We start from the raw sequence: 17,286 nt of genomic DNA, 5'->3' as shown, positions 1-17,286 counted from the left end.
GACCAGTTTTCCTGTGGTGGAGCTATCACCCCGGCAAGGGTGGACACATAGAACACTCCCCACCAGTCAACCCCTTCTTCACCGCTGGAATACAATTTGGAATCGATCCACCTGATCGATCCTCCAAAACCCACTTTCTCCTGCGGGCACAACAGTGCTCATTCAGTGTCCAGATCATGTGTCCTGAGGTCTGTATCATCTGACCTCCTATTTATTTCACCAGGCTGAGCATCACCTGTCATTCAAAGAGTCCCTCCCTCCTTTATCTGTAAAGGAGTGCACAAGCAGGCAACAAGTCCTTGAAGAAATATCAACAATCTGTCTTTGGTCACCGTAGCAACTTACGAGCTGCTTGGTGCTGTCTCCAACTCCAAACTCAGTAAAAATCCAAAGTTACTTCCAATGCCTTAAAGTGACAGTCCACTGTTAAGCTTCGTCTCTCTCTTTTCAAAAGCAACATATCGGTGGTAAATAACTCTGTCTCTCTCTGCTTTCCAAACAAACCATCAATGATAAATGTCTCTCTCCAAGCAGTAAATAGGGGCACTCCTGGATCCCCTCACACGTGTGCTAGTGAGGCAAGACATAAGAAGATAATACATTTCAACACTTGGCTTAGAAGATGGTGCAGGAGGGGGGGTTTCAGATTTTGAATCATTAGGTTCTCTTCCAAGGCAGGTGGGACTTGTATAAATGGGACATTTTGCACATGAACTAGAGTGGGGCCAATATCCTTGTGGGAAAGTTTGCTGGTGCTGCTTGGGTTGTTTAAAGTAGAGTTACAGTGGGTGGGAACCAGAGTGGCAGGGCAGCAGGTGGAATGGATGTTGGGAAAGTAGGTGTTAAGCCTACAAGCAAAGACAGAAATTAACTGGTTGATTATCAAGGTGGGGCTAATGTTCTAAGATGCATCTATTTCAATACAAGGGTTTTGTAGGGATGGCAGATGAACTTAGAACCTGGATCAGCACGTGGAATTATGATGTAGCCATTAGGGAGACTTGGTTGCAGGAGGGAAAGGACAGGCAGCTGAATGTTCTGGTGTTCCAATGTTTTAGACATAATAGAGGGGAAGGGATAGCATTATGTATCAGGGAAAATGTCACAGCATTGCTCAGAGAGAACACACTGGAGGACTCTTCTGCTGAAACAATTAGCATGGAATTGAAGAATAAAAAGAGACTTTATGCTGTAGACTGCACAATAGTCAGCAAATTTAGAGAAACAAGTTTGTAGAGATATAACAGACAGTTGCAAGATATATAAAGTTGTGATAAAAGGTCATTTTAACTGTCCACATATTGTCTGGGAATCTCATACTGTAATGGGATTGAATAAAATAAAGTTGGTCAAAAATGTTCAGTAAAGTTTCCTTAATATGCAGATGATCCATATAGAGAGAATGTGATACAGGATCTCCTTTTGGGGAATGAAACAGGGCAGGTGACAAAATTGTGTTGAAGAAAACATTTTAGATTTAGTGATCATAATTCTATTACTTTCAGGATAACTATGAGAAAGATAGAACTGGTCACTGTGTTGAGATTGGAGTAAGGCCAGTTTTGATGGCATCAGAAGGGATCGGGCAGGGGTAGTTTGGGATAGGCTGTTTTCCAGCAAAGAGATGCTTGATAAGTCAGAGGCTTTCAAAAGGGATATATTGAGAATACAGAATCTGTATGTTCTTGGTCAAATAAAAGACAAGGATAACAGGTTTAGAAAACCTTGGTGATTAAGAAATATTGAGGCCCTGGTGAGGAAAAATAAGGAGGTCTAGGCATTTAGGATCAAATGAGGTGCTTGAGGAGTATAAGAAAACGATATGATCAGGAAAAGTGCGAAGTCTGAGGTAAACTTAAAGTAAGTTCAAAGTGCATATATGTCACCATATACAACCCTGTGATTTGTTTTCTTGTGGGCATACTCAGAAAATCCAAGGACCATTATAGAATCAATGAAAGACCACACTCGACAGGGTGCACAAACAACCAATGTGCAAAAGACAACAAACTGCAAATAGAAGAGAATAATAATAATAAATATATTAGCAACAAATATTGAGAACATGAGATGTAGAGTCCTTGAAAGTGAATCTATCGGCTGTTGGGAACAGTTCAGGGCAAATGAAGTTAACCCTACTAGTTCAAGAGCCTGATGGTTGAGGGGTAATAACTGTTCCTGAACCTGGTAGTGTGAGTCCTGAGGCTCTTATATCTTCTTCCTGATGGCAGCAGTGGGAAGAGACCATGACTTGGATGGTGGGGGACCCTGCTGATGGATGCTGCTTTCCTGCAATAGTGGTCCATGTAAATATGCTCAGTAGAGAGGAGGGCTTTACCCATGATGGATTGGGCTAAAAAAGGACATGAGGTTTCTCTGTTAGACAAAATGAAAGAGAATCCCAAGGGTTTTTATAGCTATATTAAGAGCAAAAGGATGACAAGGGACAAATTTGATCCTCTTGAAGATCAGCATAGTAATCTATGCATGGAGCCGAAATAGATGGGGAAGATCTTAAATGGATTTTTTGCATCTGTGTTTATTCAGGAAACAGGTATAAAGTTATCTTGAGATGAATGAGGGCCTGGCAAAGTGTTCCCTTGACCTTGTGGGAGGCTAGTGCAGAAATTGCAGTGGTCCTGGGAAAGATATTCAGCCACTGGTCAGGTACCGCAGGACTGGATGATAGCTATGTTGTTCTGTTGTTCAAGAAGGCTCTAAGAATAAACTGGAAATTATAGGGCAGTGAGCCTGAAGTTAGTCATGGATAAATTATTGGAAGATATTCTAAAGGTAAGATATAAATATTTGGATAGGCAGGGTTGATAAGGGAAAGTCAACATGACTTTGAGCTTGGTAGGCCATGTCTAACCAATCCTATATAACTATACTGAAGAGGTTACTAAGAAGGTTGTTGAAGGAAAGGCGGTGGATATTGTCTATATGGTCTTAGCAAGGCATTTGACAAAACCTCGCATAGGAGGCTAGTCAAGAAGTTCAGTCACTTAATACTCAACATTAAGTAGCCAGTTACATCCAACTTAGTGGGACAAATCAAAAAGTGATAGAGATTTGTCTCTCTGACTAATGGTGTGCAACAAGAATTGGTGATGCGTCTGGTGCTGTTTATCATCTATATTGATGTTTTAGATGATAATGTGTTGAGCTAGATTGGTAAATTTGTGGATGACACCAAAATTTGGGGGCGTAGTGGAATTTAGTGCAGATAAGTGTGAAGTGTTGCATTTTTTTGGAGTTTAAATCAACATAAGACCCGTACACAGTAAATGGCTGGGCTCTGAGGTGCATCATTGAACAAAATAATCTAGGAATACAGATCCATAATCCCTTGAAAGTGGGGTCACAGGTAGGAAGGATTGTAAAGAAAGCTTTTGGCACATTGGCCTTCATAAATCAGGGCACTAAGTACAGGAGTTGGAATGTTATGTTGAAGTTGTACAAGCTGTAGTTGAGACCATATTTGGAGTGTTGTATGCAGTATTGCACGGATGAGATAGGTTTGTATATACGCAAACACGAGGAAATCTGCAGATGTTGGAATTTCAAGCAGCACCATAAAAGTGAAGTCAATGTTCATTAGCGGAAGTTTGAGAAGTCAACATCGACTTCTCAAACTTCCGCTAATGCCCCACTTCCCCCTCGTACCCCATCCGTTATTTATTTATATGCACACATTTCCTTTTTCTCTCTCCTTTTTCTCCCTCTGTCCCTCTCACTATATCCCTTGCCCATCCTCTGGGCTTTTTTCTCCCCTCCCCCTTTTCTTTCTCCCTGGGCTTCCTGTCCCATGATCCTCTCATATCCCTTTTGTCAATCAACTGTCCAGCTCTTGGCTCCATCCCTCCCCCTCCTGTCTTCTCCTATCATTTCGGATCTCCCCCTCCCCCTCCCCCTCCCACTTTCAAATCTCTTACTAGCTCTTCTTTCAGTTAGTCCTGATGAAGGATCTTGGCCCGAAACATTGACTGTACCTCTTCCGAGAGATGCTGCCTGGCCTGCTGCATTCACCAGCAACTTTTATGTGTGTTGCTAGGTTTGTATATAGTTCACGTGCAGGTAGATAGGATTGGGCAGAAAATCAGGTTGACAGGGACTAGATATGCTGAAGGGTCTATTTTCATGCTATAATATTTTGTGACTGTGATTCTATGCTATTGTTTTAAGGCATCAAGAAAGACGAAATCCTCAGGGTATGATTTGATCTCTCTCAAGTTATTGGGAGAGTCAGGAAAGGAAATTGCTGGTGCCATGACAGAGACCTTTGTATCCTTTCTACCCACAGGCAGGGCTCCAAAGTACTAGACAGTAGCCAATGTCGTTTCTCTATTAAAGAAGGATGGTAATGATAATCCAGCAAATTGTAGGCTGATGAGCCTTATGCCAGAGGTAGTTAAGCTAATGGAGAGAATTCTAGCAGGTAATATTTGTGCTCAGTTAGAAAAAGTATTGGCTTGTTAGGGATAACCATCATGGCTTGACCTGTCTTACAAACTTGATTGAATTATTTGAAGAGTTGAAGAAATGACTGATGTGGGTGGGGTAGTAGAGGTTGTATACCTGTTCTTCAGTAAGGTATTTGACAAAGTTCCTCCTGGTAGCTGATTCAGAACATATAAGATACATGGGATGTATGGAGACTTGGTAGACTAGATTCAAAATTTTCTTGGCTATAGAAGATAGAGTATAGTGATGGAGGAGTATTTTTCTGACTGGAGGTCTGTGATCAGTGGTCTGCAAGAACCTCTGCTTTTGTGATATACACAAATAGTATCCATGAAGATGTAGAAGAGCTGATAAATTTGAAGACAAAAATTAGTGGAGCTTTGGAGACAGTGGAGATAATTGGTAAAGCTAATGAGGAAGGATGTCAAAGGATACCAGATGTATTGTATGTGAGTTGAAGATATGGGCAGGAAAAATGGCAAATGGAATTTAATCCAGACAAATATATATTTCCATAAACTAGATGTAAAGAATGATGTAACAATTAATGGAAAAGAAAGACCATTAATTGAAAGGAAAGTGAACCAATATCAGTGACACCTCCCAAGCAATATCCTGAGCATTGAGGTCTAATTAGGTTCAGTTGGCTTTGTTGGGCAGTCCACGTTGTTCACACCCCAACAGCGTTCTTGTATGATAGAAAGAGATTACTCGATAAGAAAGATAAATATTCAAAGATGTGCTCAAATCTTTAAATAAAAAATGCAATAATTCCACTTAAATTTGAGGTTCCAGGGCATCTGATCAAAATTGTGAAGGAGCATTTCAAATGGTATGAAGAACCTTGCATCGAGGTCTTACATAAGTGAGAAGAGCACTTCATAGAATACCCATCTTTCCGTATATCAGTTAACTATCTGTGGAAGAGTCTGTAGTTCCCATATTGATCTCTTTGGGAACTCACAAAATTGGAGTGAGAGAAAGTCATCCTCAATTGTCAAGGACTGCCTAAAAAACTTACCCTTTAACTGAATCTTGTGGTTAATCATTAACAGAATGCCAACCTGAAAATGAACCATTTATTCTTATTCTCAATTTTTTATCTATTAAACAATTCCCTATCAAGTCATATTATCCTCTTTTAGTATTTTCCTGTTAAATATTTTTAATCATTTCAGATTTGAATTCATGGGATTATTGATTGGAAATTATATAACATTTAAAATGTATTGCAGAGGAAGTATGCAATGTTACTGTTTTGCTCACTTTTAATTTACATGATATTAAATTTGCTCATGGAGGAACACATGATGAAAATATTAATGATAATTATTTACACTTTACTTTGACAGTTGCAACCATATGATGATTTCTTTTCAAGAGGAGGCAGTAAAACACTTGCATTCTTTTATCAGGAAGCAGATCCTCCGATAATAGGTAAAAATAAGTTTAAGATGTAGAATTACAGAGTCATTGAAAAGTACAGTACAGAAACAGGCCCTTGCTGAACCATTTAAACTGCTTCCCATCAACCTGCACTGGGACCATAGCTCTCCATACCCCTACCATCCATGTACCTATCCAAACTTCTCTTACACTTCGAAATCAAGCTTGTACGCACCACTTGTGCTGGCAGTTTCCCTCCGAGTGAAGAAGTTACCCTCTTGTTCCCCTTAAATTTTTCACCTTTCACCCTTAACCCATGACCTCTAGTTGTAGTCCCACCGAATTTAAGTGGAAAAAACCTGTTTGCATTTAATCTATCTATACCCCTCATAATTTTGTGTACCTCTATCAAATCTCCCCTCAATTTTCTGCATTCCAAGGAATAAAGTCCTAATCTATTCAATCTTTTCTCATAGCTCAAGTTCTCCAGCAGCAGCAACATCCTTGTATGTTTTCTCTGTATTCTTTCAACCTTATTTACAACTTTCCTGTAGGTAGGTGACCAAAACTACATACAGTACTCCAAGTTATGCCTCACCAGTGTATTACACAACTTCAACATAACATCCCATCTTCTGTATTCAATACTCTTGACTTATGAAGGCCAATGTGCCGAAAGCTTGCGTTACAACCCTATCTACCTGTGGTGCCACTTTCAATGAATTGTGGACCTTTATTCCCATATCCCTTTGTTCTACCGCAATCTGCCCTACCATTCACTGTGTAAGACTACGGAAGTGCAACATCTCGTACTTGTCTGTATTAAGTTCCATCTGCCATTTTTCAACCCATTTTTCCAGCCAGTCCAGATCCCACTGTAAGCTCTGTCTTCCTCGCTATCCACTACATCTTGGTGTAATCCTCAAATTTTCTGATCCAATTAACCACAGTATCATCCAGATCGTTGATATAGATGACAAACAACAACAGACCCTGCACTGATCCCTGCGGCACACTACTAATTACTAGTCCCCAGTCTGAGAGGCAACCATCTGCTACCACTCTCTGACTTCTCCCACAAAGCCAATGTCTAATCCAATTTACTACTTCATCTTGAATGCCGAGAGATTGTATTTACTTGACCAACCACCCAGGTGGCATCTTGGCAAATGCCTTACTAAAGTCCATGAAAGCAACATTCACTGCCTTGCCTTCATCAACTTTCCTGGTAACTTCCTCAAAAAACTCTATAATATAGATTGGTTAGACATGACCTACCACGCACAAAGCCATGCTGACAATCCCTAGTCAGTTGATGTTTATCCAAAGACTCATATATCCTGTCCCTTAGAATACCCTCCAATTACCTTCCCACTGTTGATGTCAGGCTCAATGGCCTATAATTTCCTGATTTATTTTTAGAGCCTTTCTGAAACAGCGGGACAATATTAATCTAATCCCCTGGTGTCTCCCTTGTCATTAAGGATGATTTAAATATCTCTGCTAGGGCCCCAGCAATTTTTCAACTTGTCTTCCACAGGATCCAAGGGAATACTATCTCAGGCCCTGGAGATTTATCGACCTTGATTTGCCTCAGGACAGCAAACACCTCTTCATCTGTAATCTGTGTAGGGTCCATGAAGTGGATGCTGCTTTCCCTCACTTCTATAGACTGTGTCTGTCTCCCGAGTAAATGCAGATGCAAAAAATCCATTTAAAATCTCCCCATCTCTTTTGGCTCCACGAATAGATAACTATTCTGATCTTCCAAAGGATCAGTTTTGTCCCTTGCAATCCTTTTGCTCTTAGAAAAATCTTCAAATCTGTGGAAGTCCTTGGGATTTTCCTTCACCTTTCTGCTAGAGCAAACTCATGCCTTCTTTTAGTCCCACACATCAAAGTTGCTGGTAAACGCAGCAGGCCAGGCAGCATCTATATAGATGCTGCCTGGCCTGCTGCATTTACCAGCAACTTTGATGTGTGTTGCTTGAATTTCCAGCATCTGCAGAATTCCTGTTGTTACCTTCTTTTAGCCCTCCTGATTTCTTTCTTAAGTGTCCTGTTGCATTTATTATACTCCATAAGTACCTAATTTGTTCTTACCTGCTTATATCTGCTATGCATGTCCTTTTATTTTCCTAACCAGAGCCTCAATATTTCTTGAAAACCAAGGTTCCCTAAACCTGTTATCTTTACCTTTTATTCTGACAAGCGCTTAGACACAGAATGTTTCCCTACACCATCTTCTGTCACCTGCCCTGTCTCATTCCCTAAGAGTAGATCAAGTATGGCACATTCTGTCATTGGGAATCCTATGTACTGATTCAGGAAACTTTCCTGAACATATATGACAAGCTCTATCCCATCTAGTCCTTTTACAGAATGGAAGACCCAGTCAATATGTGGAAGGTTAAAATACAATCACCTACTATAACAATCTTATTTTTCTTGCAACAATCTGCGATGTCATTACAAATTTGTTCCTCTAAATCCCGTGGACTCTTGAGTGGTCCGTATTGTAGCCCCATTAATGTGGTAATATCTTTCTTTTTCCTCAGTTCCATCCATAATGCCTCATTAGATGAGCTCTCCAGTCTGTCCTGACTAGTAACACCACTCTTCCTCCTTTAATTCCTCCCACTCTAAAACAATGGAATCCCGGAATACTGAGCCGCCAGTCCTCCCCCTTGTGCAATCAAGTTAACTAATGGCTACAGTGTCATAATTTCATTGTGTTGATCCATGCCCTGAGCTCATCTGCCTTTCCTACAGTACTACTTGCACTGAAATATACGCAGCTCAGGACACTAGTTGCACCACGCTCAATCTTTTGATTCCTGACTTTGAAGAATTAACAACATCTGTCTCCACAACCTCTCCACTATCTGTTCTGGTACTCTGGTTTCCATCCTCCTAGAATTCCAGTTTAAACTCTGAACTCACTTTGCAGGACCTCGTCACTTATCCTACCTATATCATTGGTACCTACGTGGACTATGGCCTCTGGCTGTTCACCCTGAGGACTCGATCAAAGATGTCCCAGACCCTGGTACCTGAGATGCAACATGTCATCTAGGAATCCCGTTTTTGTCCATAGAAACTCCTTTCTGTTCCTTAACTAATGAATCCTCTAACACCACAGCTCACCACTTCTCCCCTCTTTCCTTCTGAATCACAGAAGTGGCAGATTCAGTGCCAGTGACCTGACTGCTGTGACTTTCCCTTGCAGGTCATTCCCCCCAACAGTATCCTAACTGGTATACCTGTTGTTGAGGAAGATGACCACTACAGTACTCTGCACTGGCTGTTTAACTTCTTTCCCCTTCTTGACTGTCACTCAGTCTCCTGTATCCTGAACCTTGGATGTAGCTACCTCTCTATATGTCCTATCTATAGCACAATCAGCCTTCTGAATGATCTATAGTTCATCCAGTTCCAGTTCCAATTCCTTAATGTGGAGTATTAGAAGCTGCAACTGGGTGCCCTTCTTGCAGGTGTAGGCGTCAGGGATGCTGGAGGCCTCCCTGTCTTCCCACATCCTGTAAGAGGAATGAAAGATTAAAAGTAAGTTAACGTGAAAGTTTATTCTGTTTCCGCACACACTAAGTATAATGAAATTTATGTGGTAAAAATTATATACATATATTTTTTTTCAACTTGCATTTCTTGATATTTGCAGATGACACAACCTTGCATTACAACAAATTGCAATAAAGACATTTATTTAGGAATGCAACTCCCCCGCCCACAGAACATGGTGATTGCCTGAACTATAAACACCAGATGATTATAATGAATGTGAGAAGGACTGGGATTGGAGGCAGTCTAAAAAGAGATTCAGCAAATGAATTCTTGGAATGAGTGAATTGTTCTGATATGAGAGGCTGAAGTAGGATCTACTGAATGTTCCATGTCGTTTTGAAAAATGATAGTGATCTTATTGTAACATACAAGATCCTAAGAGGGCATGACAGAATTATATATTATATTATAAATAAGCACAAACATAATTTGTTATAAATTTCCATACATTAAAATATTAATTATAATATTCACTCATAGTAAGCATTCCTGGCTCATGGTTCAGAAAGACACTTTCTTCCCCCATCTATGCATTTTGACCAAGTTTCTTGCTGATGTGTTTTTGAATGGTAAATCATGTAAAAATGCCTTGATTCTTCTGTTACGGTATATCTAGAGCACTTAGGTATTTCCTTAACTTCATTTGTTAGTTGTGATCATTTTTTTATTCCATATAACCATATAACAATGACAGCACGGAAACAGGCCATCTCGGCCCTTTTAGTCCGTGCTGAACTCTTACTCTCACATAGTCCCACCGACCTGCACTCAGCTCATAACTCTCCATTCCTTTCCTGTCCATATAGCTGTCCAATTTAACTTTAAATGACAATATCAAACCTGCCTCAACCACTTCTGCTGGAAGCTCGTTCCACATAGCTACCACTCTGAGTAAAGAAGTTCCCCCTCACGTTACCCCTGAACTTTTGCCCTTCAACTCTCAACTCATGTTCTCTTGTTTGAATCTCCCCCACTCTCAATGGAAAAAGCCTATCCATGTCAATTCTGTCTATCCCCCTCATAATTTTAAATACATCTATCAAGTCCCCCCTCAACCTTCTACATTCCAAAGAATAAAGACCCAACTTGTTCAACCTTTCTCTGTAACTTAGGTGATGAAACCCAGGTAACATTCTAGTAAATCTTCTCTGTACTCTCTCCATTTTGTTGACATTTTTCCTATAATTCGGTGACCAAACCAGTACCCAATACTCCAAATTTGGCTTCACCAATGCTTTGTACAATTTCAACATTACATCCCAACTTCTATACTCAATAATCTGATTTAAAAAGGTCAGCATACCAAAAGCTTTCTTCACCACCCTATCCACATGAGATTCCACCTTTAGGGAACTATGCACCATTTTCCTAGATCCCTCTGTTCTACTGCATTCTTCAGTGTCCAACCATTTACCATGTATGTCCTATTTTGATTAGTCCTACCAAAATGTAGCACCTCAGCATTAAACTCCATCTGCCATCTTTCAGCCCACTCTTCTAACTGGCCTAAATCTCTCTGCAAGCTTTGAAAACCTACTTCATTATCCACAATTCCGCCTATCTTAGTATCATCTGCATACTTACTCATCCAATTTACCACCCCATCATCCAGATCATTAATGTATATGACAAATAACATTGGACCCAGTACAGATCCCTGAGGCACACCACTAGTCACCGGCCTCCAATCTGACAAACAGTTATCCACCACCACTCTCTGGCGTCTCCCATCCAGCCACTGCTGAATCCATTTTACTACTTCAATATTAATACCTGACAATTGAACCTTCCTAACTAACCTTCCGTGTGGGACCTTGTCAAAGGCCTTTCTGAAGTCCACATAGACAACATCCACTGCTTTACCCTCGTCAACTTTCCTAGTAACCTCTTCAAAAAATTCAATAAGATTTATCAAACAGGATCTTCCACGCACAAATCCATGTTGACTGTTCCGAATCAGACCCTGTCTATCCAGATAATTATATATACCATCTCTAAGAATACTTTCCATCAATTTACCCACCACTGATGTCAAACTCACAGGCTGATAATTGCCAGGTTTACTCTTAGAACCCTTTTTAAACAATGGAACAACATGAGCAATACGCCAATCCTCCGGCACCATCCCTGTTTCCAATGACATTTGAAATATTTCTGACAGAGCCCCTGCTATTTCCACACTAACTTCCCTCAAGGTCCTAGGGAATATCCTGTCAGGATCCAGAGACTTATCCACTTTTATATTCCTTAAAAGCGCCAGTACTTCCTCTTCTTTAATCATCATAGTTTCCATAACTTCCCTACCTGTTCCCCTTATCTTACACAATTCAATATTCTTCTCCTTAGTGAATACCAAAGAAAAGAAATTGTTCAGAATTTCTCCCATCTCTTTTGACTCCACACATAGCTGTCCACTCTGATTCTCTAAGGGACCAATTTTATCCCTCACTATCCTTTTGCTATTAATATAACCGTAGAAACCCTTGGGATTTATTTTCACCTTACTTGCCAAAGCAACCTCATAGTTTTTAGCTTTTCTAATTTCTTTCTTAAGATTCTTTTTACATTCTTTATATTCCTCGAGCACCTCATTTACTCCATGCTGCCTATATTCATATGACCTGTTTTGAAATAGTGTCTAAACTATTTTATTTAATTACCATGACAATGTTCATATATTAATAAACACATATTACTGTGTACTTAAATGTTTAGGTTTTTCAAACTTGGGGACAATTATTTAGAGCTTCAGTATAAAGAAATGCCTTCTCAAAGAGGGCAGAGAATTTCTGGCATTATCTCACCCAAAGGGTTGTGGAGACTGTGTAACTGGAGGCAGATAATATTTTGAAAGTTTGTAGAATAAAGGGTTATGAGAAACTGGCACAGAGATATAACAAATAAATTTAGATCATTTCATCTTTCTTTATGTCCATATCAGAATTGCCCACTTCTGATTAACATACAGCTGTGATTTTGACTCAATGTTTCAGATACTCCTAGTGTGTCAAAACTGCCCTTGTCCTACATACTTGTTATTACGAGGGGTGTTTGATAAGTTCGTGGCCTAAGGTAGAAGGGGTCAATTTTAGAAAACCTAGCACATTTATTTTTCCTAGATTTACACACTTAGTCCAGCTGTTGTGGAGCATACGGATCCCTTCTTTGTAGAAGTCGGCATCTTGGACCTCCAGAAGTGGTCCACAGCAGGGGTGATTGATAAGTTCGTGGCCTAACATAGAAGGAGATGAGTTATTAACTTCAAACTTTCTGCATTTTCACTCAAAGAGTTGAACTGCATGTGCATGTGACAAGAGCTGTATAACTCATCTCCTTCTACTATAGGCCATGAACTTATCAATCACCCCTCGTAGCAACGTATTACACAGGCAAAGAAGCATAATCTGATTCTTAACCACAGTAGTGTAGTGGTTAGCATGATGCTATTACAGCTCGGGGTGCCCAAGTTCAGAATTCAGTCCCAGCGTCCTTGTAAGGAGTTTGTACGTCCTCCCTGTGGACTGCATGGGATATCCCTGGGTGCTCTGGTTTCCTCCCACAGTCCAAAGATGTACCAGATGGGTTAATTGATCATTGTAAGTTGTTCTCTGATTGGGTTAGGGTTAAATTGGGTTTGTTGGGGGTTGCCTCAAGGGGCGGGAAGGGCCTATTCTGTGTTGTATCTATTAATTAATTGATCAGCTCACCTTATCAGAGATATTTTCTTTTCTCCACCCATTCATAGAATTATAGTTCAGCTGAAACATACAACACAGCAGTGGATCCTTTCAGCCCACCTCGTGCATGTGGACAGTGAGTCCATTTGCCACTCAGTACAGACTGACATCAACATCCTCCACAATCATCATCAATACAGGTGAACCACAAGCCACTGTGCCTAGCCCCTGCTCTACTTGCTTTATACTTTTGACTGTGCAGCTGCAAAGTACAGATGTACAAAGTACAGCTCCAACACTCTATTCAAGTGTTCTGACGACACCATTGTTGTTGGCTAAATCAAAAGTGGTGATGAATCGGCATTTAGGAGGGAGATTAGAAATCTGGTTTAATGGTACCACAGCAACGACCTTTCACTCAATGTTAGCAAAACCAAAGAGCTGATTAGTGACTGCAGGAAGAAGAAACTGGTGATTCATCAGCCAGTTTACATCAAGGCATTGGAGGTGAAGAGGATCAGTCATTTTAAATTCCTTGGCATTTTCATATCAAATGATCTGTCCTAGGACCAGCATGTAAGCGCCAAGCGACAAGGCCTCAACTGCCTTAGAAGTTTATGTAGATTTGGCATATCATCTAAAACTCTGACAAACTTGTAGAGCTGTACAGTGGAGAGTGTCCTGACTGGTTGTATTATGACCTGGTATGAAAACACCAACATTCCTGAATGGAAAAGCATACAAATAGTGGTGGAGACAGCTCAGTCCATCATAGGTGAATCCCTTCCCACCATACAGCACAGCTGTAAGGAGCGCTACCACAAGAAAGCAGCATCCATCATCAAGGACTCCGACCATCCAGGCCATGCTCTCTTCTTGCTGCTGCCATTGGGAAAGAGGTATAGGAACCTGAGATCCCACAACAGGTTCAGGAGCGGTTATTACCCTTTACCCATCAGGCTGCTGAACCTGTTGTTCTCTGTTTGTTTGTTTGGGGGGTATTTATTTATTGATGGATTGATTGATTGATTTATTTATTTATTTTCTCCTTTTTTTGCACTTTGGTTGTTTGTCATTTTTTATTGGTGTAGTTTTTTATTGATTCTATTTTACTTCTCTTTTCTACTGTGAATATCTACAAGAAAATGAATCTTAAGGTAGAATGCTTTGACATATACATACTTTGATAGTAAGTTTACTTCGAACTTTGCGTTAGGCTTGGATATCTCTTTCCCATTTCTATCTAAGTATCTTTTAACTGCCTTTTAATTGCTGTATTATATCTGCTTCCACTACCTCTCTAGCAGCTAAGTCCAAATAGCCATCACCATCTGTGGTGATTCTTCTGTCACTTTCGTTAAAGTCAAAGCCAAAGTAAGTATATTATCAAAGTATGTAAATGTTACCAAATGTTACCTTTGAGGTTCATTACAGGAAAATAAAGATATTCGATTGATTTTATGAAAACGTATACATAAACAAGACTAACAAACTACCGATGTGCAAAAGAAGACAAAATGTGCAAATAAAAATAAATAATAATGAGAACATGGGTTGTAGAGTCTTTAAAGTAATTCAGTAGGTTGTGGAATCAGTTCAGAGTTGTGGTGAGTAGAGTAATCCATGCCAGTTCAGGAGCATCATGGTTGTAGGGTGATAACTGTTCCTGAATTGGTTGTGTATAATGTAAGGCTCCCACCATGGTAGAGTTATGCAGCACTAAAACAGATCCTTCAGCCCAACATATGCATGCCTTCCAAAGTGTCTTATTTGAGCTTGTCCCATTTTGCTGTGATTGTCCCATTTCCTATTAAAACTTTTCTATTCAAGTGACTGTCTAAATATCTCTTAAACATTGTAACTCTACCCACCTCGACAGCTTCCTCTGGCATCTCATTTCATCTACTCACTACCCTCTGTGGAAGGTTGCCCCTCAGGTTCCCGAGAGAAATTTCCATTCTCACCTTAACTGTATGTATTCTTATTTTAGACTCCCTTACCCCAGAGAAAGACTGAGATCATCCATCTTATCCATACCTTTCAAGTTTATAAGGTCACCCTTCAGCTTCCTATGCTGCAGGGAAAAAAGTCCCAGCCTATCCAATCACTCCTTACATCTGAAGCCCTTCTGTCCGAGTAATATCCTCATGAATCCTTTCTGCATCCTTTCAAGGTAAATGACATTATTCTTATATCTGGGTAACCTGAACATGTAACCCTGGGTCTCTCTGTTCTACAACACCCTCCAGGGCCCAAATATTTACCATGAGGTCCTGCTGTGATTTAACTTATCACAGTGCAATGCTTTCCGTAGCCCATTCCCCCAGTTTAAACCCTGTTGTAATCTTAGATACCCTTCTTCACTGTCCACTGAACCAGCAAATTTGATGTCATCTGCAAATTTGATAAAATTTGTTATGTCATGAAAGACTAGCAAGTTTCTACAGTTGTACCATGGAGAATGTTCTGACTGGTTGCATCACCAATTGATATGAAGACTCCAGTGCATGAGGCTGCAGAAGGTTATAGACTCCTACCAAGTCTCTCACCAACAAAGACATCTTCAACAGGTGGTGCCTCAACAAAACGGTATACATCATTTAAGGACCTTCGCCATCTGGGACAGGCCTTCTTCTCATTCCTACCATCAGGGAGAAGTACAGAAAACCCACACTTAATGTTTTAGGAATGGATTCTTCCCCTTTACTGTCAGATTTATGAACTGTCCTTGAACTAATTTCTCTTTTGCACTATATGTGTGTGTCTGTATTTACTTATTTATTGTGATTTGTAGTAATTTTTTAAAATCTTGCACTGTTCTACTGCCAAAAAAAAAATGAATATCACAACATATACAGAAGTATTGAAAGGCCTAGATAAAGTAGACGGAGAAGTTGTTCCTAATCTTGGACCAGAGAGTGCAACCTCAGAATACAAGGACGTCCCTTAAGAACAGATATGAGGAGAAACTTCCATTTAGCCAAAGGGTGGTGAATCTGGAATTCATTGCCACAAATGGCAGTGGAGGCCAAGTCACTGGGTGTATTTAAAGTGAAGGTTGATAGATTTTTGATTAGTAAGGGGGTGAAAGGTTATGGGAAGAAGGCGGGAGAAAGGGGTTGAGGGATAATAAAGCAGCCATGATTGAATAGCAGAGCAAACATGATGGGCTGAACGGCCTTATTCTCCTGTGTCTTATGGTGTTATACATCAGGGATAATAAACCTGATTCTGATTGTCATCCAAATCGTTAATATAGAAGACAAACAACTGTGGACCCAGTACTGAAACCTGTGGCAAACCATTACAGGCCTCCAATCTGAATAACAGCCCCCCGGTCTCTTCCTCTGCTCTGTAAATTAACTTGTTTTCTATTTTCTTCAGTTCTGATAATGGGCCAGGACCTGAAATATTAACTTTATTTCTATTTCCACAGATTCTGCCTGACCTGTTTGGCATTCCAACATTTTCTGTTTTAAGGATAATCATAATTTATTATGTTATTTAGATGGAGGGAGGTGCAGGTGGTTTGACAAGTCACATGTTCCACTTTGCCTCCCTTGACAGGACAGTATAGCATAGCATTTTTTGAGAGAACTACTTTATTGGATAATCAGTCTTACCAAATATGCATGTCGAAGCATGAGTAGCAAATAGCTGAATAATGGTTTGACAAATTAATTATTTTTAGAAAGTGGACGAATTATTGCTGGAGTTGCTAAAGGGACGAAAATGATGCGATTATTTATGGGAAAGTTATCGGAAGTATGCCTTGATGGTCTGTGCTTATTCTTTGTGCGGTACCAAAATTATATTCCTATCACAGAAAGGAATATACAAGAGGTATGAAATTATCATTTTTATTGGCAGTAGTGACCATTTTACATTAGCGTATTGTTGTGGGAAGTTTATATTTTTCTGTACTTAGCTTAGCTTGAGACATTATTCATCTTATACACAAAAAAAATTATCCCATATCAAGCATTACCAGCCCATTGCCTCAAAGATACTAGAGAACTAATCTTTTCCCCACTATGCACTTGGACCAAACTTCTTGTTAATGTGTTTTTGTGTGCTAAATCACAGAAGGGGGCTTGGCTGCTTCCGTTCTTGTATGCTTACAGCAATTTGAATTTTCCTTAATTCCATTTCTTATTTGTTTAATAACAAGTACTAT

At 40.0% G+C, this 17,286-nt stretch overlaps 1 protein-coding gene across 1 annotated transcript in view; it reads left to right on the top strand.

Annotated features, from left to right (window-relative positions):
• LOC140210901 (dynein axonemal heavy chain 8-like) overlaps positions 1 to 17,286 on the top strand; it is a 1,093,299-nt gene that overhangs the window by 7,747 nt on the left and 1,068,266 nt on the right. Inside the window, exons 3-4 of the mRNA XM_072280167.1 lie at positions 5,817 to 5,901; positions 16,801 to 16,952. Coding sequence (XP_072136268.1) covers positions 5,817 to 5,901; positions 16,801 to 16,952 — 237 coding nt within the window. The remainder of the gene's footprint in view (positions 1 to 5,816; positions 5,902 to 16,800; positions 16,953 to 17,286) is intronic.

This window comes from Mobula birostris, chromosome 2, assembly GCF_030028105.1.
Source record: "Mobula birostris isolate sMobBir1 chromosome 2, sMobBir1.hap1, whole genome shotgun sequence".
Classification (NCBI taxonomy): Eukaryota; Metazoa; Chordata; class Chondrichthyes; order Myliobatiformes; family Myliobatidae; genus Mobula; species Mobula birostris.
Note: the sequence above shows the minus strand (reverse complement) of the source record. Positions and strands in the feature narration are given on the sequence as shown.